This window comes from Oncorhynchus clarkii, chromosome 6, assembly GCF_045791955.1.
Source record: "Oncorhynchus clarkii lewisi isolate Uvic-CL-2024 chromosome 6, UVic_Ocla_1.0, whole genome shotgun sequence".
NCBI lineage: Eukaryota > Metazoa > Chordata > Actinopteri > Salmoniformes > Salmonidae > Oncorhynchus > Oncorhynchus clarkii.
This window is the reverse complement of record NC_092152.1, coordinates 71,361,486-71,386,553: the sequence shown is the minus strand read 5'-3', so window position 1 is coordinate 71,386,553 and position 25,068 is coordinate 71,361,486. Positions and strand designations below refer to the sequence as shown.

At 43.8% G+C, this 25,068-nt stretch overlaps 1 protein-coding gene and 1 long non-coding RNA gene across 4 annotated transcripts in view; one reads left to right on the top strand and one right to left on the bottom strand.

The window, feature by feature from the left end:
* Positions 1 to 16,572, bottom strand: part of LOC139411563 (pleckstrin homology domain-containing family A member 7-like) — a 135,357-nt gene extending 118,785 nt beyond the window's left edge. For all 3 annotated transcript variants that reach the window (XM_071158055.1, XM_071158056.1, XM_071158060.1), the window contains exons 1-3: positions 16,458 to 16,572; positions 16,272 to 16,348; positions 16,102 to 16,159 (exon numbers count right to left, since the gene is read on the bottom strand). In XM_071158055.1, coding sequence (XP_071014156.1) covers positions 16,102 to 16,159; positions 16,272 to 16,348; positions 16,458 to 16,540 — 218 coding nt within the window. In that variant the 5' untranslated portion in view covers positions 16,541 to 16,572. The remainder of the gene's footprint in view (positions 1 to 16,101; positions 16,160 to 16,271; positions 16,349 to 16,457) is intronic.
* LOC139411564 (uncharacterized) lies at positions 6,341 to 7,007 on the top strand. The gene is made up of 4 exons (XR_011634610.1): positions 6,341 to 6,378; positions 6,447 to 6,620; positions 6,700 to 6,735; positions 6,834 to 7,007. It is a non-coding gene; the product is annotated as an uncharacterized lncRNA (long non-coding RNA).
* Positions 16,573 to 25,068: the final 8,496 nt, after the last annotated feature.

The following is a 25,068-nucleotide window of genomic DNA, read 5'->3' as shown; positions in this document are numbered from 1 at the left end:
AGGAGGGCATGACTATCCTGCCTCTCCTCTCGGCACATCACACACACATCACACACAACGCTAGAGCTGTCAGTTCAGCCCACACACGGACTGTCAAAGTGCTACTGAGTTTTCAACAGCATTACGTGAAAGTTGAACAGCTACGCAAGAGACGTATTTGTTTTGATTATGATTTAGCTGAGTGATGAATTACTGTATCACCTAACAAATCCAAGTATGTATTTGGGGATGGAAAAGTGACTGCCTGGTAATGCTGCTGATGCCATGGTGGTGAGTGGTATGCAGGTGAATGGAGGTTGACACACAATGCAGAAGAGCCCAAGTCATTCACTGATTACAGCCTTCAGCATGGCAAGGAGCGATTCCAGAGTGTTTGGAGAGCTCGACATACACACTGGGGGGGCTAGAGAGGAGACAAAACCCTCTCAGAATCACTAATGTCAGGTGAAGGTCACAGCATGGTCTTAACAAACAGCTGGGAGAGGAGTAGGACAAGGACTGTTATTTACACACTGGATCAGACAGACAGCACATCTCACCAACATGCTGAAGTGTGAGAGACAGGGCGTGAGGATTCTTTGTAGCCATCATAGCCAATGCATACAGAGATGTTTGTGTACTTGGAAACAAATGGAAAAGACAGCTTTAAGCCACCCTGCAGTCTGACCTCTCATAGATGCCCTGGGCTGAATGAAACAGCCACAGGGTTGAGCAGTGGGAACTGTGGAATTCCACTTCTCAGCATGAAACCTCTAAACACCACTACTGGTATGTAAGAGTGGGTACCAGTATAGTTTCAGACTAGCCAGAGAAAGGACTATGAAAACTGTAGATTATTGGCCCAAATCCCAGGGGGGCATAACTGCTTCATATAACCTGGAATAAAATACCTTCACAGAAAGAGGATATTTACTCTGTGGTCAATCTTTCTGCATATGAGAGAAGATGAACAGCTCTTTGAATGGAGTTTATTATTAGTTTCAATGGGATAACAGCAGTTAAACCCACCTCCAGTCTACTGCATTGAGAGCAGCTTGGCTGCGGCTGGGGCTGATACAGGGAGGTCTGTCTGATTGGTATTCAGTGGCATGCTTCTTATCACTCCCCCGTCATCTCTCCCTCTGCCACTTGACACAGAGATATCTGAATTTCAATCAATTCCCATCTAATTCCATAGTCCTTGAAGCAAACATGACATTAATGGACAAATTCAATACTGTCCAGACCATCTTACCTACAGTACATCCACCTGAGGGAATCAGGACTTAGTTCTGGGTGGTCAATTGAACTGTTATGATGAAGCCATAATGATTGAAGTAATGAAAGTGCATTCAGTGTCTGTGGTGAATATAGGCTTTCCTAGAAAGCACACCACACATGCCAACACTGTCATAACAAAGACAGAAATGACAGCCGTCAACACGTTGCTGTAAGAATAAAAGAAGAAGTGTGTTTCCTTAGATTTACCTTCCAGAAAGACTCAACACGACTATTTTTCTTCCTGTGTCACCAGGATGAAAGGAACAGTTGGGGATACACTTTAAAAAGGAAGTCTGTAAAAAAAAAAACATTTTAAAAAAACGATCCACTAGGGTCAAGCAGCCCCAGTGAAAATAGAGAAGTTAAAAAAATATATTCTTCCACTCTCTGTGGCAGTTTGAAAGTCAGCACTGAATATCAAAGGTATTTTTGGCAGTTTCAAAAGCACTCAAAGAGTTGAATATAAGTACTGGTGTAACCGCCAAAAACGTTTGAATTTGCTACACTTGACTAGGTTTGCTGAGCAGATTAACCTTGTCATCTGCAATGACGGAGATGATCATTACCATTCAAACACGTTCCTTCAGAACAAGGGGATCTTGGTATGCTGAGGCCAAAGGTCAACTAAAGCATTGTGACATTAGTTTGTAGCCTTCCTTCACTTGGAAACTTGGATCTCTGTACCGGTGAAGCGTGGATTTGCTGTATGCAGAAAGAGAATGCTTTATTAGTGGAGCATAGAGATAAATGCCTGTAGGGATATTGAGCTGCCTTTAATCTCCATTTAAAGTGGTTTCCTTCACTTCTGCTACATTTTATGGCTAATTAACGAATTCTTCCCAGAGTGCCATTGTAACACAGAACAGACCATACCAATTAGAAGACTGGAGGGAGGTGGCAAATAAGCACAGAGATCTGAGATAAATAATAAAGGACAGAAGTGGAGGGATATAGAAGAGAGGGAGTCTGTGTGGGTCTATATGGATATCGTACACTTCCCCCTGTCAGTCCCGCAGGTTTGCAAACCCCAAACAAAAATAGCAACATTGTCCCAACAGGACACCATTGTACCTCAATTGTATCATTTCTCCCCTTGGGGAGCTATAGAGCTGCACTTTTCCCAAAGCATTGACTGTTCCAGCTATACGTTGTCTGGGGGGAAAACTGGGAAAACCATTTCACAGGCTCTAGTGTAGCTACTTAAAACCAATTGAAACAACATTAATTTCTTCGGTGTAGATTTTATCAAAATAAATACCTCTCTCAGTCTGAGTAGAAAGAATTCTAAAGAAATGCAAGTCAGGAATATAGTGCCAGATTAAAGTAACAGCCAAAGAGGCCTGGTCCACTCTGAGACAGGAGAGGTTATCTAACTAACCCACCATGTTAGAGAGCACTAGGCAGACCTCCATTCCTCCACTGACCTACATGTAAATTAATGTGAGTTTTACTACGACCGCTCTGCCCGTCTCAACAATCCCTCCTTTGTACTCTAGCTCCGCTGGTTTCCACCAGCAACCCGCTACACAACCAGCAGACCGTTGTCACGGCAGCGCCATGTGGACTTGGATTCCTCTCAGCCTGTCACAGCATGCTCCATGGATAGCAGGGGGGAGGAGGGAAGGGGGGGGGGGGGGGGGGGGGTCCCAAAAACCTATACAGACAGTTCCATCCAATGATTATGGGAGACTTCAACCTAAAGTGCTACTGTTTGGATGAAACCTCAACCACATCTATGTCAGTCATGGAGTAAGTATGACTTTGGTTTAAAAAGAGTTTCGCTTTTTGACAGGAACTATCAGTCATATATAGCTTGACTTCACAGTTGACTGTCATATTTCTGAGAGACTGGAGGTTTGATGAATTAACCAGACCATGCCTCCACTCATAGTGTTTAATTAGCTGAGTGCGAGGGTGACCGGGCAGGCAGGTGGGTTATGCATTCAACAACTCGCCCATAATTACCTTAAAGACACATGGGACAAACGTAGAAAAACCTGGCGCCGTCCAAGATGGCAGTAAATCAAATAAAGCTCTGATGTGGCCGGTCCACTGTGAAGTATTGAAGAGCCCACCATTAGGTGAAAATAACAGAAGCCACATCAGCAGAAATGAATGATTCCCCAATGAGGCATAATAAAGAGGCCAAGCACATCACAAGGACAAACTCAACATCTCTCATTGGCTCTTCCAAGACATGAACACACATGCAATTACTTTGAATCTACAGTTCCGGTCCTGGTGTAATTACATGCAACTACACTGCAGTAACTAACTGATTTGATTAACCTTAGGTAAAGTAGCAGTAGAGTGGAACAAAGAGAACACAAGAGTGTGTCAAGTTTGAATTGTGTTGAAACCACAGCGATACTTTATGGGAATTCTAATGTCAGAATAGGGTTGTAGGATAGTCGTGACTTGGCCTGTCCCTGTCGTCTGCTGTTACCTAACCCACCAATGTTAAAACAGAACAATGACAAAGACACAATGTCCAGCTAGTGCCAGAAAAGAAGACCAAAACAGGATCCTTGCTTCCATCAAGTCATTTCAGCAACAAATAACCAATTGATTTTACAGCCAGGCTGACATTTGGGCCATCATAGATCTCCGGGTTGGCCTGTTGTTCTCTTTTCTCAGCGGCCAGAGAGACGGGCACAATGACTCCCTTCATGCAGCACACAATCAAAGTGTCAGCTATAACAAATTTCTGCAATCATTTTTTCCTTTGCCCTTTTATAAACTCACATGTCTGAATGCCAGCTTCCTGCCTCAGTCGTTTCTATAGTGTTTACATAAGGTGCGTTGCATTGTCTGTGTTACGAGTCCTCCATCTCAAAGCAACACATTTCCAATGCAACACAGGGAGAAAGACAGTGGCACAGACAATCTCAATATATCTTGCACTGGGCTGTTTAGTTGGCAGATGGGAGGACATGGATATCAGTGCCTTACATACAGGTAGGTTTGTGCTGTGCTGAATGAGTTATACTCCCAGGGTCCCATCAGACTGAGTCTGTCTGAGACTACTGAGGAACACACCAGACTTGAATGGGCATCCACCCATCCACACCAGTGTTGCTAAGCACTAGAAAGCATCTGTCTGCAACCACAGAACACTTTCATTAGTTATCAATTCATTATTACAACTGCTTTAAGTCAGGAGAACTTAATATTCCAATATTAACACAATCGTGTTATACTGAGGCTCATGTTTGTGCTGTGTGCCGCTTGGAACAGACTTTGTTTGCTCCCAATAATTTCCTACATTCAACAAACTATTCACACAAACAAGAATACAACCATAGCAGTAGAAAGCACTTTATGGCAGGCTCTCTGACTGGGGCAAGTGAGGCAAACTAAAAGGGGCATGACTGTGGACAGAGTTGCCAGTGTTTTCCACAAGTACATAGAGTAGTCAGACAAATAGAAAAAGTAGCCAGCTAGGCGCTCAACATTTTTAAGAGCTCTATTTTGTTACATGATTCCATTTGAAATACACAGGAAAATGATTGAACACTTTGAGTTTACCTCCCTGATTGCAAAAATGATTTGTGGTATTGTGTAGAAAGACATGACTTTACAATTGAAATGATTGAAAACATATGAATTCAGTGTATTGTTATCTGTTTTGGTGATTGTCTAGGGGCCTGTTGCACAAAAGTAGAATTAAGACATCCGGGATAAATGACTCAGCTGAGCTCAATGAAGCCAAAACATGTGCGTCCAGGCTTAATTGGTTGCACAAAGACCAAGCCAGGATGAGCAGACACGGATTCATTAAGCCAGGTGAAACCAATCCTGGATAGGTGCGCGCTCACGGCTCACTCAAATAGACCCCGCCACAGATCACAGATTAACTGATTTACCATGGCAACTAGAGCCGCGTACTTTTCCCCGTCGGAAGCACAAATCCTCATGGAGGCATACGAGGAGGTAAAAGATATAATTAAGAAGAAAGGCAACACCGCCACAGTGATAAAGCAAAGAGAAAAAGCGTGGCAAAGTATTGCAGACCGCCTGAATGCGTAAGTAGTGCACAATTACACACTCACCGCTCCGCTGAAACATCACAATTACAATTCAAATATTTAATTCACATCTCCAAAAATGCAGTTGTACTGTAATTATGAAACGGTTAATTTTTTTTATTGAAATGCACTGCAGATATGAGTGAAATTGTGTAAAGTAACTCCATCACACTGTATAAAGCTATGATAAAATTTTTGATATTTTTACTGAAAACAAGACAAAAATACCAAGTAATTTTTTGCAGTGTGACTCCATTAAGTGTGTGTGTGTGTGTGTGTGTGTGTGTGTGTGTGTGTGTGTGTAGATTAAACATGAACGGGCCAAAACGGACATGGCAGCAGGTCAAAATCAAATACAAGAACATTCTGCAGAATGGTATGGTCCCTGACTAATATTTAACAAAGCACAAGCATATATTGTACCCAGAAGGTGCCTGCTCACACATTGTCTGTACTGTTTTAGCAGTGAAAAAGAATACCCACAGACAAGGCACGGGTGGTGGGTCACCAAAGGCTGACCTTACCCCAGCAGAGGACATGGCCTTGGAGCTAAATAAAGGCAGGCCCGTCTTAGAGGGGATCCCTGGGGGGAAAGAGACGAGCATAGGTTCCTCCCAAGATGCCACCCGCTTCATTCAAGGTATGTCCTTCCATCTCTACATGGGATACAACCACATTCATATTGAATCAATTTGGACTGTCTGACTTTGGTTTACCTATTGCCTTGCAGTGTCTGGCAGCACTGTGTTCCTGTTAGAGCCACCAGCACAAGCACCAGACGATGCTGATCCAGTGAGTACTCCATCAAAGGCATACTGTAGGCCTGGCATGTCTTGTCTACTAGCTTCAATATGAATCCGATTAAATGTGATAGGGTGAAGGCCCCAATGCAGCAGCAACAGCACATGATGGAGACGATGATGAGGAGGAGACCATCTCTCTGGATTCCAGAAGGCATGAGGTATCATGTTAAGACTGTGAAAGTACTATTTACTCTACAATGGTGAGGAGTCCTCATCAAAATCAAAAAATCTAATTTCTTTTACAGGACCCAGATGCTATACAGTGGGAAAACCAGCCTGGCAACATAGTGCGTATTAATAAAAGGACACCACATCCTGCCAAATTCCAGCTGCGCTAATTGTATTGTGTTCACAGAGCTCACAAGCTATCAGAAAGTTGTATGGCAACCACCTCCGGTGCCAAATAGAACTGGCAGACATAGACATTCAGTACAAGAAGAAAAAGATGGAAAATCTTGCACTGGAGTTCGAAATAAAAAAGAGGACAATTAGGAAACTGGACCTTGAAATAAAAAAACTTGAGAGGGAGGTGAGATATGCCTTCAATGTACACTGTATGCTAACTGTAACACAAATGTATTAATCATTATTTTTCTTTCCTCCCCCAGCTCCAAGAAGATGACACAGCTCAAAATAAAAATTAGGTATATTCTCGTAAAGTCAAGTGAGCCATGACATATGAGCTCTTATTGTGAGCACACAGGACGGTGGCATCTTTCTAAGGTTTTTTTTATTTTCCCAGCAATCAGTACAACCAAGTCATCGTTATAAGGCATCGCCCTCTTTTGCCCACCCCCCCCCAGCACCAGGTGTGGCCACTAGCCTATATGAAGGCCCAAAATTGTGTGTTCCTTTCTGCTCTGACAATGGCATGCCCATTCGTGCGAGATGTGGTGGATGAAGAAGCACTTGTGCTGAGGAGAGCCTTCAGGTGAGAAAGGGTCTTCAGGGACCGGTTGGACCCACTGGCCTTCCCTGATGACCATCTATATGAAAGATACAGGTTTTCTGCAGATGGCATCAGGTATCTATGCAGACTACTGGGTCCCAGGATTAAGCACCGCACTGCACGGAGCCATGCACTGAGTGTGGAGCAAATGGTTTGTGTGGCCTTGCGCTTTTTTGCTAGTGGAGCCTTCCTGTACTCAGTGGGGGATGCAGAACAGCTGAACAAGGCCACAATTTGCCGCACAATAAGGAGTGTGTGTCTGGCTATCAAAGCATTAGCAGATGTCTTCATCTCCTTCCCTGGCCACAGAAGACTCTGTGACATCAAAGAGGAGTTCTATAGGATTGCAGGTAAGAGGATCTACAAATTACAGGACAACTGTTAACACATAGTAGGATACTCATTACTTTGTGTGACAGGTTTCCCCAATGTCATTGGTGCAGTGGACTGCACACACATAAGGATAAAAGCCCCCTCAGGTGCCCATGAGGCCGATTTTGTGAATAGGAAATCCTTTCACAGCATTAATGTTCAGGTGAACATAACTTTTTGATATTGTCCATTGACGAACACTCTGCATTGCCAGTGATGTGCATTGATTGGTGTAATATTCCTCATCTTATGATTTCAGATGGTCTGCAATGCTGACTGTGTGATCAGCAATGTTGTGGCAAAATGGCCTGGCTCAGTCCATGACTCCAGAATCTTTCGGGCCTCTGAAATCTATCAGTGCCTATCACAAGGTAAGCCACACAACCCCTATTTATAACCATCATGGCTGTGTCAAGAATATCACTGTGTTTATGAGGTAGTAATGATGAGATTTTGTGTTGACAGGTGAATTCTCTGGTGTGTTGCTGGGAGACAGGGGGTATGGCTGCCAGCCTTTTCTCCTGACACCTTTCACAGACCCCCAGGAAGCACAGCAGGCCTACAACCATGCCCATGCCAGGACCAGGGCCAGAGTTGAAATGACCTTTGGCCTCCTGAAGGCACGCTTTCACTGCCTTCACAAATTAAGGGTCAGCCCTGTTAGGGCATGTGATATTACTGTGGCTTGTGCTGTCCTTCACAATGTGGCCTGCCTGAGGAAGGAGAGGGCCCCCAGAGTGCCACCAGCCATGGACTGGGACAATCCGGCAATCTTCCCTGATGACGACAGTGGTCGGCTGCTGAGGGACCAATATGTGTTGAATTATTTTAGTTAGTATGTGTGCTTTCAATTTTGGTTAAATATGTCCTGCGGTGGCAGAGGAATTTGGGTTTTTTTGGGTTCGTTTTTTGACGAATTTGGCCTCTTATGATGTTTGTGCGGTATACTGTGTGTAATACAAGGCTGCAGGGAGGCTACTGCATCCATTCATTTGTCTGTTCAGTTGATGTGTATGGATTTGTCCTGCATTTATTTTAGTGTGCAGACATGCAGGGTGTGTTATACACATTCAAAGGTCTGTATATGTATCATTTTGTATAATATGCTTAGATTCTGTGCTTTCCATCTTGTAGAGTCACTGTGACTTCAGTTTTGAAAGGAGCTGATGGTTTACCTGCTTTGTTTTGTCCTTATTCAATAAAGGAACATAATGTTACACATTGTGTTTTTATATTCATATGGAATGTGTATTTGTTTATATGACAGAGTACTAGGGCCACACTGAAGAAAAAGGATAAAGTCATAAATTTATGAGGCTGGTTCTTTCTGCAGAAAAGCTACATATTGTTTTTACAGTTTTGATACTTATGACAATGTGATACTTAATATTCTGGCACATCAGCATGTCTTTGTTTATGAAACCATACTGAAGTACAATTTCACGAAATGCCCTACATCTGTCATTTTAACAACTGTCCTCCTTTAAAACAACTGGTTACAATATTATGACTTGTGTTTTTTTCCCCTCTGTGGCCCTAATATTCTAGCATTTTATATATAGCCTTATAGTCTATGGGAAACTGTAAATTATCTAATGATAGCAACATCATCTAAAAATCATTTTTTATCCAAAATCATTGAAATTAATGATCACAAACGTTTAAATAACAGTGGGTCTAGTTATATGTGATAACAATGTATAGTGAGCAGTGAAATAACTATTGGTTTCCATTTGTGGTGACTGCTGACTGACATTAGGGATGAGATTAAATAGATCCTGGAATTTAGCCTGGTCTGGAGCAGGCTAGCTCCACAGAATAAATCTCCATGGTAATTTATACCATAACATATCCTCCTGCCCCCTATCCATCTTTAGTGCAACCGGATTACGGATCAATTGAGCCAGGATCACCAAGATATCCTGGCTTAATCCCTTATCCTAGTTTTGTGCAACAGGCCCTAGGTCTAAGCATATATGACCAGGACTATTTTCTAAATAAGAACTCAAAATAATCATTTTGAGATGAAAGTCTTACATACAGTTTTACCGCAATATATGCCACAATAATGTTCTTCAAATTATATAATTTTTATTAAAACAAAAATAGAGTAAATAAATTCAAGGTTTTGTTTGTCCAGGTTTTGTTTTTTCACCTTTTTTTTAGGATCTCTCTCAAAAAAACACTTTTTAATAAATAAATACATTTGAGGTTCTAAGTCCACAACAATGTTTAAACCACATTGTGAGACCACTTTGAGGTCTGGAAAAAAACTGAGACATTTACATTTTTGGGGTGTGTAGTTACCCTTTAATTAAAGTGTGCACCAAGCAAGAGGTTGTTGTTTAGCTATGTTTTGTAGCACATGTGATGAGTTTGCAAAACATATACCCACTGGATTGATGAAAATAATCATGATATCATTCTGCCAGGTAAGAATATGCAACTTTGTAGTTAACATTTAATGTTTTTTGGGAAAGGCTTTCCATCTACCAGAAGACTGTTTTTCATTAGCATCATTGCTAATGGCTAGATTCACACAATGCACACACACAGACAGGGGTAATCAAGGGTCTCTCTGTACTTTGCTCTGTTCATCTTTCCCTCAATGCTGACTAGTCTCCCAGTCCCTGCCGCTGAAAAATACCCACAGCATGATGCTGCCACCACCATGCATCACCGTAGGGATGGTGCCAGGTTTCTTCCAGATGTGACGCTTGGCATTCAGGCCAAAGAGTCCGGAGAATCTTGTTTCTCATGGTCTGAGAGTTCTTTAGGTGCCTTTTGGTCAAACTCTAAGCGGTCTGTCATTTGCCTTTTACTGGGGAGTGGCTTTCGTCTGGCCACTCTACCATAAAGGCCTGATTGGTGGGTTGCTGCAGAGATGGTTGTCCTTCTGGAAGGTTCTCCCATCACCAAAGAGGAACTCTGGAGCTCTGGAAGAGTGAACATTGGGTTCTTGGTCACCTCCCTTACCAAGGCCCTTCTCCCTCGATTGCTCAGTTTGGCCGGGCGGACAGCTCTAGGAAGAGTCTTGGTGGTTCTAAACATTTTCCATTTAAGAATGAGGAAGGCGACTGTTCTTGGGGATCTTGTATGCTGCAGAAATATTTTGGTACGCTTCGCCAGATCTGTGCCATGACACAGTCCTGTCTCTGAGCTCTATGGACAATTATTTCGAACTCATGGCTTGGTTTTTGCTCTGACATGCACTGTCAGCTGTGGGACTTTATATAGACAAGTGTGTGTCTTTCCAAATAAAGTCCAATCAATTGAATTTACCACAGGTGGACTCCAATAAAGTTGTAGAAACAACTTAAGGATGTTCAATGGAAACAGGATGCACCTGAGCTCAATTTCGAGTCTCATAGCAAATGGTATGAATACTTACAGTGGGGAGATCAAGTATTTGATACACTGCCGATTTTGCATGTTTTCCTACTTACAAAGCATGTAGAGGTCTGTAATTGTTATCATAGGTACACTTCAACTGTAAGAGACGGAATCTAAAACAAAAATTCAGAAAATCACATTGTATGATTTTTAAGTAATTAATTTGCATTTTATTGCATGACATAAGTATTTGATACATCAGAAAAGCAGAACTTAATATTTGGTACAGAAACCTTTGTTTGCAATTACAGAGATCATACTTTTCCTGTAGTTCTTGACCAGGTTTGCACACACTGCAGCAGTGATTTTGGCCCGCTCTTCCATACAGACCTTCTCCAGATCCTTCAGGTTTTGGGGCTGTCGCTGGGCAATACGGACTTTCAGCTCCCTCCAAAGATGTTCTATTGGGTTCAGGTCTAGAGACTGGCTAGGCCACTCCAGGACCTCGAGATGCTTCTTACGGAGCCACTCCTTAGTTGCCCTGGCTGTGTGTTTCGGGTCGTTGTCATGCTGGAAGACCCAGCCACGACCCATCTTCAATGCTCTTACTGAGGGAAGGAGGTTGTTGGCCAAGATCTCACGATGGCCCCATCCATCCTACATGGCCCCATCCATCCTCCCCTCAATACAGTGCAGTTGTCCTGTCCCCTTTGCAGAAAAGCTTCCCCAAAGAATGATGTTTCCACCTCTATGCTTCATGGTTGGGATGGTGTTCTTGGAGTTGTACTCATCCTTCTTCTTCCTCCAAACACGGTGAGTGGAGTTTAGACCAAAAAGCTCTATTTTTGACTCATCAGACAACATGACCTTCTCACATTCCTCCTCTGGATCCTCCAGATGGTCATTGGCAAACTTCAGACGGGCCTGGACATGCGCTGGCTTGAGCAGGGGGACCTTGCGTGCGCTGCAGGATTTTAATCCATGACGGCGTAGTGTGTTACTAATGGTTTTCTTTGAGACTGTGGTCCCAGCTCTCTTCAGGTCATTGACCAGGTCCTGCCGTGTAGTTCTGGGCTGATCCCTCACCTTCCTCATGATCATTGATGCCCCACGAGGTGAGATCTTGCATGGAGCCCCAGACCGAGGGTGATTGACCGTCATCTTGAACTTCTTCCATTTTCGTAACAAATTGTGAAAAAGGGGAAGGGGTCTGAATACTTGCAAATTCATGAGCATCATGCTCTCTTCCCTCTGTTTAAAGAAATTTGACTGCAACCAGATATCTGTATATAATGACGAGATGCTCATGTCTCCGTGTAACGGTTGTCTTCCTCTGACGAGGAGGAGTAGTAAGGATCGGAGGACCAATGCGCAGCGTGGTACGTGTTCATGCTCTTTATTTAAACAAGCAAACACTGAAACAAAACAATAAACGACACGTGAAATAACAAACCGAAACAGTTCCGTGTGGAACACACAGACACAGAAAATAATCACCCACGAAACACAATAGAAAACAGGCTACCTAAATATGGTTCTCAATCAGGGACAACGATTGACAGCTGCCTCTGATTGAGAACCATACCAGGCCAAACACAGAAATAGCAAATCATAGAAAAACTAACAGACAACCCACCCAACTCACGCCCTGACCATACTAAAACAAAGACATAACAAAAGAACTAAGGTCAGAACGTGACACTCCGCCCTAACAATGGGAGTAGTTGTCCCAAAGGCTGGAAGGCAGGCAACAAGCATAGGTCCAAAATAAGCCCATAAACATGCAGTGGGCTTGTTTTGGACAGATTTTGGCAACAGTGAAACCTCTCCCTTCGCCACTTCCTCTCTGCCAAGATTCCCTGTTATTGCTTACTTTCTGACTGACAGGCACCGATCCCATCAATAGATCGCTAGAAGATGCATATTGTTCATTCTAGCGGGAGAGGGCTCGACGGACTAGCGAATTGAAACTGTTAAATGAAAAGTAGCCTAGTTAAAATGAAGTGAAAAATGTAGCCGGCTGAAAATGATTCTGTAACTGGCTAATAAGCTGACAGCCGGTGCTAATGGAAAACACTGATTCAAAGACAGTACAGTATGAAGGCTAAAACTGCTTCTCCAATAGAAATCCCCAATCACACTTGTAGGCGATGTCATGCCAACGTTGGCTAGCTAAGCTCATACGTAGAAACACGTCATCAGCTCTAACAGTCGTTTTGCACCAAACTGTGCATGTGCAGGCGGTCAAATCAAAGGCACTTCGTCGATATAAAGTTTTTGACAAAAAATAAAAAGTGTCAATTTGTCTTATCTACTGAAGAAAATGGCTCAAATCTAGGTTGTGCTATTAGATTTTGAGAAAATTAACAACTAAGAAGAATTTTTCAGTTCTCCCATTGACTTCTCAAACCCCGGCCTGGTCTGTTTGACAAGCGCTCCCGGAAGTCCCGCGATGTTGCGCCTCTGGGTTTAGAAACTCTGTGACTGAGTTGCTACCCACCAGAAATCACCCATGGTGGAAGGAGTTCTCCTTCCATCGGTTCACAATGAGGAACCCCTGCTCATGCATTCTCTATGTCTACACTTGCTTTACAGTATCAATCAATCAATTGTATTTATAAAGCCCTTTTCACATCAACATATATCCAAAGTGCTATACAGAAGCCCAGCCTAAAACCCCAAACAGCAAGTAATGCAGATGTATAAGCACGTGGCTAGGAAAAGTAGACTTGTCAGTTGTCATTGTTAGCTTAATTTATCAGTTGGTTTTCAGAGTGGTCTGTTATCTACTCTGTGTGTTTCTCCCTCTTCCAGGGACCCATCTGCTACACACTGGCAGCCACAGCCTACAGAGTTGATTCCCATCAACAAACAAGATGTGAAACACTGCAGAAGGACATAGATAATGCAAATGGCTCTCTACTGAGTGTCTGGGTAAACAAATAAAATACTGTAGAAAGAGTGAGTGGTTTAATGTTACTTCTACAAATATAGCACAGCCTGTTTGTAGCCAAGAGAAAGGCAAAGACTGACAGAATGCTCTGGTAGATATGGTGGATTGGTTTTTGGGAGCCATAATCATTTTCTGGATAGAAAAAGTGTGACTTTGGGGATCCTGTTCTCGCTGCCTCAAGACTGTAATCATGCTATACATCTCTGTCACCATATGGTCACAGACACACAAGCTCCTCTCCTGCCCCTTCCTCAGCCACACACACAAACACACACAGCTAATGGAGAGAGTAAAGGTCTTGCGTATTGGAGGGTGTGAGCTGAATTTCAATAGATTTATTTCAGTCCTGCTTGGCATTGCCCTTTATTTTCTAAATGATGTGGGCAGAAAGCAAGAGTTAATTGGCATGAAACTTCAACATAGAGCATCAATTTAGCCTGTCAATCTATTGTGATGTCTGTAATCAAATCACAATATATTGTGATACAAAACTGTGTTAAACATGTACATGTTAAATCACTCCATGCAGGGGTATCCGTTGGACAGATGGGTGTGTGTGTGTGTGTGTGTGTGTGTGTGTGTGTGTGTGTGTGTGTGTGTGTGTGTGTGTGTGTGTGTGTGTTCAGTCCTCTCTCTTCCTCAAACACAGATGTTCAAAATTGAAAGAAAGTCAATTAAAAGTAGGATAAAAGTAGGATATTATCTAGCTACAGATCCTGAAGAAATGCAAACATGACCTTTCTCCAAACAATATAGCATTAGGTTATGTTGGTCAAACACAATCATATTTTCATTCATCTCACCTTTGGGGAGTTCTGTCAAAATAACAGGAAATGTATTTCAAGGCGCTGGTTTATAATAGGCCTGGCTAATTTCTGTCTGAAACCTAAAGTAAGCATAGGCAACAAATGCATACATTAGGCTAAAAGTTTAAAGACAGCAGTCTATGATTTGACAAAACTATAGATAAATGACTTAATAAATCATAATAAAATGGTCTAGAAAAATAACAATTAGTGGTTGGCAATCAGTGGAGGCTCCTCAGAGGAAGAAGGGAAGGACCATCCTCCTCACTGAATTTTTTTTAAATATATTTTTTTTAAACATTTAAAAAGCTATCCTTTTTAGATAAAACTATACTAAATATAATCACGTCACCAAATAATTGATTAAAACACATTATTTTGCAAAGAAGGTCTACAGTACACTCAACAGCACTCTGTAGGGTAGAACCATGCTGTAGCCGGAGGACAGCTAGCTTCCGTCCTCCTTTGGGTACATTGACTTCAATACAAAACATAGGAGGCTCATGGTTCTCACCCCTTTCCATAGACTTACACAGTAATTATGACAACTTCCGGAGGATGCCCTCCAACCTATCAGAGCTCTTGCAGCATGATCTGACATGTTGTCCACCCAATCAAAGGATCAGAGAATTAATCTAGCTAGTACTGCAGTGCATAAAATGTGGTGAGTAGTTGACTCAAAGAGAGAGAAAGACACTAGTTGAACAGTTTTGAACAAATTAACTCATTCCAAAATGAAAGAGAAGCAAGAGAGAAATGCAGCTACCTAGTTTAGCCTACAAGAACACCCTGCTCTAACAGAGGCATGCTATGTTAGCTAGCTGGCTATGACTTTCCAACACAACACTGGAACTCTTCCAAGTCAAGGTAAGCTTTAGGTTTTACTAATTTATTGCCAGTGGGGCCTAATGACTGTACACTGTAACGCTATTGTATTGTTGTAGTGGGTTTACTAACGTGTTAGTTCTATTAGCTATGCTGACTATGACATTACTTTAGCTAATATGGTGACAACAGGGTGAATGGATATGAATGACAGTCATCCAATATGCTGTAATATAAATAAGGCCATGCTCATGAAAAAAAGTCGTCTTAAACGGCACTGACTGCCACTGTTGGCAATGACATTGCAAGATACTGTATCATATAAAGCCTGAATAGCCTAACATAGCAGAAATCTCTGACTAAACATTTGCATGAAGTAGTAGTCTATGCTATACAGCATTTGATATCGTTCAGCCAGTAGCCTAATAAAGGTCTCATATGGGGCTAGTCAGGAGCAATAGCCTTCTCTGTGACATTCATAAATGACAAACCAAATCAGCAAACCCGAGCGTTGTGTCCTAGTACAACATTGTATCCATGAACACCTGGGGTATTTGTAAGTGTAACCGTGAGAAAGAAAGTGACGGCTTGCATTGCAACGTCATCATTTCTCAACCCGCTGCAATTGATGCATTTAAAAGACTTAATGCCTTCAAGCGTACTACAGACACAACAATATGCCTACAGCTATGACCTACCTACCTATTCGAGCTCGAATCGGACGTTAGAGTCACGCACATCCCATACATTAACAACATAAAACTGCACTCACTTAATGAAGTAGCTGGCCCCCTCGTCCGAGAATCCTTCTTCCCATCCCAATGGTAAATCTAAAACATGAATACAATGGGCTGCGTGAATATATACATATCTAGATGTGGTAGGCTAAGCACAATGTGCACAGCAGTCATGAAATATCGTATTATTAATTCCTGCGCGTACCTGATCGTATCATGTGTCCAGAGTTGACAGGTTCACCCGTACGGGGATGGAGCCAAGTAGTGCTGTGAGTTTTATCACTGAAAGAAAGAAAACACCTGTTACTGGACGAGGAGAACGTGAATAACTGCGTAATTAACCCGTTTCACCAGTACAGCTTAAATTTAAAACATTACAGTGCATGCTCACTTGATGAAGAAGACCCTGCCATCTCGATAAACTCCATAGGACCAGTGGTCAGGTAGAGTGTCCCGCCCGAGCGGTGCCGCCATGATCCCGGCTTCTTGTTCAAGCTATTTCATTCTCATCTTCCCCTCCGCAGAGTTTTCAGTCCAATGATCACCGCTAGGGCTGCAGACTTTTAAAGGGGAAGACCAAACTTGTAAAAAAGTCCTAAAGCCAGCGCGTCTTTGTGCCACTTTTAGCCGACGAAAAAGGGGTGTGGACATACCAAAGCGTGCATGGTTGGCTGTGATTGAATCAAATGTAAAACATGGTTCTCCAATTCATTTCAATCTAGCGCAGTATTGTTATGCATCACAAGGGTACAGCTACAGTAATTACACATAAGGAATGCGTTGAAAAGATTTCAGCATTAACGCCCTGTTATTTGAGAAGATTAACATTCCCAACAGTCCATCACACGCAAATTCCAAAACTCAACTGAACGATCTTTCCTGCAATAATGACGTCACCTAGAGTAGACTAAACTAGAAATGATATAGAATTTCCTGATGAATCTAAGATAGCCTTTAATAAGCCTATGACTTGTGGAACATGCATGTAACTGGCGAAATACAGACGACACCAACATATAGTATCTTAATAGGGCGTTGGGCCACCACGAGGAGCCAGAACGGCTTCAATGCGCCTTGGCATAGATGTGTCTGGAACTCTATTGGAGGGATGCGACATTCCATCATTTAGTGTTTTGTTGATGGTGGGGGAAAGCCCTGGTCCAGAATCTCCCATACAGTGCATTCGGAAAGTATTCACACCACTTTACTTTTTCCACAATTTGTTACATTACAGCCTTATTCTAACACTGATTCAATCATTTTTTCCCCTCATGAATCTACACACAATACTCCATAATGACAAAGCAAAAACAGGTTTTTAGACATTTTGCTAATTTATTAAGAATAAAAAACAGAAATATCATATTTATTCATACCATTTGCTATGATACTCGAAATTGAGCTCATTGATCATCCTTGAGATGTTTCGACAACTTGATTGGAATCCACCTGTGTGAAATGCAATTGATTGGACATGATTTGGAAAGCCACACACCTGTCTATGTAAGGTTCTGTGTTTATTTTCTTAGTCAACCTTGTGTTCTGTTTCGTTGAACCTAGTCCTGTTTCTTGAACCTAGTCCTGTTTCTTTGTGTTCTTGAACGTAGCCCTGTCTTTCATTTTTGTTCATTGATTTCACCTGTGTTAGTTACTCACCTGGTCTCATCAGCTCCTCGTTTAGTTCAGTTCATTCTATTTGTGCCTTTGTGAGGTATTGTTCGTTTTGACTCTACTAAACCTTCCTAGCTTGTTTGCGAGAACCAGTTATAGCCTTCAGTCCTAGTTTTGATTCACCTGCCTGTTTGCCTACCTGTGCATGACCATTGCCTGCCTGTGACCACGATTCCTGCCTTCGAAGGCGAAATAAATACCTGCCTCACTCTGCGCGTGAATCGACACCTTTTTCTCCCTGAGTATTCATTACAGTCTATATAAGGTCCCACAGTTGACGGTGCATGTCAGAACAAAAACCAAGCCATGAGGTCAAAGGAATTGTCCGTAGAGGTCTGAGACAGGATTGTGTTGAGACAATGGCCTCCATCATTCTTAAATGGAAGAAGTTTGGAACCACCAAGACTCTTCCTAGAGCTGGCCACCCTGTGGAGGGGGGAGAACCTTTCAGAAGAACAACCATCTCTGCAGCACCCCACCAATCAGGCCTTTATGGTAGAGTGGCCAGACGGAAGCCACTTCTCAGTAAAATGCACATGACAGCCCACTTGGAGTTTGCCAAAAGGTACCTAAAGACACTCAGACCATGAGAAACAAGATTCTCTGGTCTGATGAAACCAAAATTGAACTCTTTTGCCTGAATGTCAAGCTTCACGTCTGGAGGAAACCTGGCACCATCGCTACAGTGAAGCATGGTGGTGGCACCATCATGCTGTGGGTATGTTTTTCAGCGGCAGGGACTGGGAGACTAGTCAGGATCGAGATGAACAGAGCAAAGTACAGAGAGGTGCTTGATGGCAACCTTCTCCAGAGTGCTCAGGACCTCAGACTGGGGCAAAGGTTCACCTTACAACAGGACAATGACCCTAAGTACACAGCCAAGACAAGGCAGGAGTGGCTTCAGGACAAGTCTCTGAATGTCCTTGAGTGGCCCAGCCAGAGTCCGGACTTGAATCCGATCGAACATTTCTGGAGAGAGCTGAAAATAGCTGTGCAGCAAAGCTCCCAATCCAACCTGACAGAGCTTGAGAGGATCTGCAGAGAAGAATGGGAGAAACTCCCCAAATACAGATGTACCAAACTTGTAGCGTCATACCCAAGAAGACTCGAGGCTGTAGTCGCTGCCAAAGGTGCTTCAAAGTTCTGAGTAAAAGGTCTGAATAGTTATGTAAATGTGATATTTCAGGAAAAAATATATGTTTTATACATTTGCAAACATTTCTCAACCTGTTTTTGCTTTGTCATTATAGAGTATTGTGTGTAGATTGATGAGGGGGGGAAACTTTTCAATCAATTTTAGAATAAGGCTGTAACGTAACAAAATTTGGAAAAAGTCAATGGGTCTGAATGCAAGGTATGTGGTCAACTGGGTGGAGATCTGGTGACTGAGGAACACTATTCTCCTTTGAGACCCCTTTTTCAAAGTCACTGAGATCTCTTCTTCCAACCATGGGTGGCCAAAATAATGGCCAACTTGACATTTTTTATGCATGACCCTAAGGATGAAGGGATGTTAATTGCTTAACTAACTCAGGAACCACATATGTGTGGAAGCAATGCTTTCAATATACTTTATACCCCTCATTTACTCAAGAGTCTCCTTTATTTTGGCAGTTACATGTAAGGTTATGGAACATCAGTGCCACTTTCATGTGGTAGTCGGAAGTAGGAAACTCATTTCTCACTTGCTAATTGGTTGAGCTATACACTAGCCGCCAGGGGTGTCATGCACCCAAAACTCTAAGGGGGCACAATGTAGGTGAGGAAGTCTGGGGGGTGGTCCGGAGGGGGGATAGTCCCCGCTGTAAGGGGGTGCGTGCTGGTGGCAGGGAAGTCAGGCGCAGGAGATCGAACTTGGTATAAACGGAGCAGTTTAATAAGTGCTCAAAAACCCAGAAAAACTAAATATACAAAATAATACAAGTGGGTACAAAACCCATCACACACCAGAACATAACTTGCACATAGCTTACAAACAAACAATCACCGACAAGATATTAGGAGGGAACAGAGGGTTAAATACAAAACATGTAATTGATGGGATTGGAACCAGGTGTGATACAAGACAAAACCAAAGGAAAATTAAAAGAGGATCAGCGATGTCTAGAAAGTTGGTGACTTCGACCACCGAACGCCGCTCAAACAAGGAGAGGGACCAACTTCGGCGGAAGTCGTGACAGTACCCCACCCTGACGCGTGGCTCCAGCAGCACGTCGACACCGGCCTCGGGAATTAGCCGGAGGGTGAGGCGCAGGGCGATCCGAACGAACACGGTGAAACTCCTGCAGCATAGATGGGTTCAACACGTCCTCGACTGGAACCCAGATCCTCTCCTCCGGGCCGTACCCCTCCCACTCCACAAGATACTGAAGTACTCCAGATATAACAAACTGACCCTAGCCCCCCGACACATCAACTACTGCAGCATAAATACTGGAGGCTGAGACAGGAGGGGTCAAGAGACACTGTGGCCCCATCCGATGATACCCCCGGACAGGGCCAAACAGGAAGGATATAACCCCACCCACTTTGCCAAAACACAGCCCCCACACCACTAGAGGGATATCTTCAACCGCCAACTTACCATCCTGAGACAAGGCTGAGTATAACCCACAAAGATCTCCGCCATGGCACAACCCAGGGGGGGCGCCAACCCAGTACGCACTGGATGGGAGAGATGTTAGTGGAGGAGTGGCGAAGCGAGTTCTGTGCCATCTCGGCCCAGGGCACGAACTCCACCCACTCCCCTGGCTGGTCCTGGCAATAGGATCGCAGAAACCTACCCACATCCTGGTTAACTCTCTCCACCTGCCCATTACTCTCGGGGTGAAAACTTGAAGTAAGGCTGATCGAGACCCCCAGGCGTTCCATGAACGCCTTCCAGACCCTAGACGTGAACTGGGGACCCCGATCAGACACTATATCCTCAGGCACCCCGTAGTGCCGGAAGACGTGTGTAAACAAGGCCTCCGCAGTCTGTATGGCCTTTGGAAGACTGGGCAGAGGGAGGAGACGACAGGACTTAGAGAAACAATCCACAATGACCAGGATCGCAGTGTTACTCTGTGAAAGTGGAAGATCAGTAAGAAAATCCACCAACAGGTGCGACCAAGACAACTCCTATCCCAGCCTCGGACGCGTCCACCTCCACTATGAACGCCAAAGAGGGATCCGGATGGGCCAGCACGGGAGCCGAGGTAAACAGAGCCCTCAGGTGACTAAAAGCCTGGTCCGCCTCAGCTGTCCACTGCAAGCGCACGGGGCCCCGTTCAGCAGTGAGGTAATGGGAGCCGCTACCTGACCAAAACCCTAGATAAACCTCCGGTAGTAGTTGGCAAACCCTAAGAACCGCTGCACCTCCTTTACCGTGGTGGGAGTCGGCCAATTATGCACGGCTGCAATGCGGTCACTCTCCATCTCCACCCCTGAGGTGGACATTTTTATTTATTTTTATTTCACCTTTATTTAACCAGGTAGGCAAGTTGAGAACAAGTTCTCATTTACAATTGCGACCTGGCCAAGATAAAGCAAAGCAGTTCGACACATACAACGACACAGAGTTACACATGGAGTAAAACAAACATGTAGTCAATAATACAGTAGAAACAAGTCTATATACGATGTGAGCAAATGAGGTGAGATAAGGGAGGTAAAGGCAAAAAAAGGCCATGGTGGCAAAGTAAATACAATATAGCAAGTAAAACACTGGAATGGTAGATTTGCAGTGGAAGAATGTGCAAAGTAGAAATAAAAATAATGGGGTGCAAAGGAGAAAAATAAATAAATAAAATAAAATAAATACAGTAGGGAAAAAGGTAGTTGTTTGGGCAAAATTATAGGTGGGCTATGTACAGGTGCAGTAATCTGTGAGCTGCTCTGACAGCTGGTGCTTAAAGCTAGTGAGGGAGATAAGTGTTTCCAGTTTCAGAGATTTTTGTAGTTCGTTCCAGTCATTGGCAGCAGAGAACTGGAAGGAGAGGCAGCCAAAGAAAAAATTGGTTTTGGGGGTGACCAGAGAGATACACCTGCTGGAGTGCATGCTACAGGTGGGTGATGCTATGGTGACCAGCGAGCTGAGATAAGGGGGGACTTTACCTAGCAGGGTCTTGTAGATGACATGGAGCCAGTGGGTTTGGCGACGAGTATGAAGCGAGGGCCAGCCAACAAGAGCGTACAGGTCGCAATGGTGGGTAGTATATGGGACTTTGGTTACAAAACGGATGGCACTGTGATAGACTGCATCCAATTTGTTGAATAGGGTATTGGAGGCTATTTTGTAAATGACATCGCCGAAGTCGAGGATTGGTGGAATGGTCAGTTTTACAAGGGTATGTTTGGCAGCATGAGTGAAGGATGCTTTGTTGCGAAATAGGAAGCCAATTCTAGATTTAACTTTGGATTGGAGATGTTTGATGTGGGTCTGGAAGGAGAGTTTACAGTCTAACCAGACACCTAGGTATTTGTAGTTGTCCACGTATTCTAAGTCAGAGCCGTCCAGAGTAGTGATGTTGGATAGGCGGGCAGGTGCAGGCAGCGATCGGTTGAAGAGCATGCATTTAGTTTTACTTGTATTCAAGAGCAATTGGAGGCCACGGAAGGAGAGTTGTATGGCATTGAAGCTTGCCTGGAGGGTTGTTAACACAGTGTCCAAAGAAGGGCCAGAAGTATACAGAATGGAGTCGTCTGCGTAGAGGTGGATCAGAGACTCACCAGCAGCAAGAGCGACATCATTGATGTATACAGAGAAGAGAGTAGGTCCAAGAATTGAACCCTGTGGCACCCCCATAGAGACTGCGATACCCTAGGAAGGAGACGGACTGTTGGAAGAACAGGCATTTCTCAGCCTTGACGTACAGGTCATTCTCCAACAGGAGACCAAGCACTCTGCCCACCAAATCAAATCAAATCAAATTTATTTATATAGCCCTTCGTACATCAGCTGATATCTCAAAGTGCTGTACAGAAACCCAGCCTAAAACCCCAAACAGCAAGCAATGCAGGTGTAGAAGCATGGTGTCTAGGAAAAACTCCCTAGAAAGGCCAAAACCTAGGAAGAAACCTAGAGAGGAACCAGGCTATGTGGGGTGGCCAGTCCTCTTCTGGCTGTGCCGGGTGGAGATTATAACAGAACATGGCCAAGATGTTCAAATGTTCATAAATGACCAGCATGGTCCAATAATAATAAGGCAGAACAGTTGAAACTGGAGCAGCAGCACGGCCAGGTGGACTGGGGACAGCAAGGAGTCATCATGTCAGGTAGTCCTGAGGCATGGTCCTAGGGCTCAGGTCCTCCGAGAGAGAGAGAAAGAAAGAGAGAAAGAGAGAATTAGAGAGAGCACACTTAAATTCACACAGGACACCGAATAGGACAAGAGAAGTACTTCAGATATAACAAACTGGCCCTAGCCCCCCGACACATAAACTACTGCAGCATAAATACTGGAGGCTGAGACAGGAGGGGTAAGGAGACACTGTGGCCCCATCCGAGGACACCCCCGGACAGGGCCAAACAGGAAGGATATAACCCCACCCACTTTGCCAAAGCACAGCCCCCACACCACTAGAGGGATATCTTCAACCACCAACTTACCATCCTGAGACAAGGCTGAGTATAGCCCACAAAGATCTCTGCCACGGCACAACCCAAGGGGGGGCGCCAACCCAGACAGGATGATCACATCAGTGACTCAACCCACTCAGGTGACGCACCCCTCCCAGGGACGGTATGAGAGAGCACCAGTAAGCCAGTGACTCAGCCCCTGTAATAGGGTTAGAGGCAGAGAATCCCAGTGGAAAGAGGGGAACCGGCCAGGCAGAGACAGCAAGGGCGGTTCGTTGCTCCAGAGCCTTTCCGTTCACCTTCCCACTCCTGGGCCAGACTACACTCAATCATATGACCCACTGAAGAGATGAGTCTTCAGTAAAGACTTAAAGGTTGAGACCGAGTTTGCGTCTCTGACATGGGTAGGCAGACCGTTCCATAAAAATGGAGCTCTATAGGAGAAAGCCCTGCCTCCAGCTGTTTGCTTAGAAATTCTAGGGACAATTAGGAGGCCTGCGTCTTGTGACCGTAGCGTACATGTAGGTATGTACGGCAGGACCAAATCAGAGAGATAGGTAGGAGCAAGCCCATGTAATGCTTTGTAGGTTAGCAGTAAAACTTTGAAATCAGCCCTTGCTTTGACAGGAAGCCAGTGTAGGGAGGCTAGCACTGGAGTAATATGATCAAATTGTCCTTGAAGCTGTCCTTGAAATGGTCTTGATATGTTCTTCAAAAGAGAGATCAGGGTCCAGAGTAACGCCGAGGTCCTTCACAGTTTTATTTGAGACGACTGTACAACCATTAAGATTAATTGTCAGATTCAACAGAAGATCTCTTTGTTTCTTGGGACCTAGAACAAGCATCTCTGTTTTGTCCGAGTTTAAAAGTAGAAAGTTTGCAGCCATCCACTTCCTTATGTCTGAAACACATGCTTCTAGCGAGGACAATTTTGGGGCTTCACCATGTTTCATTGAAATGTACAGCTGTGTGTCATCCGCATAGCAGTGAAAGTTAACATTATGTTTTCGGATGACATCCCCAAGAGGTAAAATATATAGTGAAAACAATAGTGGTCCTAAAACGGAACCTTGAGGAACATCAACATTTACAGTTGATTTGTCAGAGGACAAGCCATTCACAGAGACAAACTGATATCTTTCCGACAGATAAGATCTAAACCAGGCTAGAACTTGTCCGTGTAGACCAATTTGGGTTTCCAATCTCTCCAAAAGAATGTGGTGATTGATGGTATCAAAAGCAGCAGTAAGGTCTAGGAGCACGAGGACAGATGCAGAGCCTCGGTCTGATGCCATTAAAAGGTCCTTTACCACCTTCACAAGTGCAGTCTCAGTGCTATGATGGGGTCTAAAACCAGACTGAAGCATTTCGTATACATTGTTAGTCTTCAGGAAGGCAGTGAGTTGCTGCGCAACAGCCTTTTCTAAAATTTTTGAGAGGAATGGAAGATTCGATATAGGCCGATAGTTTTTTATATTTTCTGGGTCAAGGTTTGGCTTTTTCAAGAGAGGCTTTATTACTGCCCCTTTTAGTGAGTTTGGAACACATCCGGTGGATAGAGAGCCGTTTATTATGTTCAACATAGGAGGGCCAAGCACAGAAAGCAGCTCTTTCAGTAGTTTAGTTGGAATAGGGTACAGTATGCAGCTTGAAGGTTTAGAGGCCATGATTATTTTCATCATTGTGTCAAGAGATATAGTACTAAAACACTTGAGCGTCTCTCTTGATCCTATGTCCTGGCAGAGTTGTGCAGACTCGGGACAGATTTAAA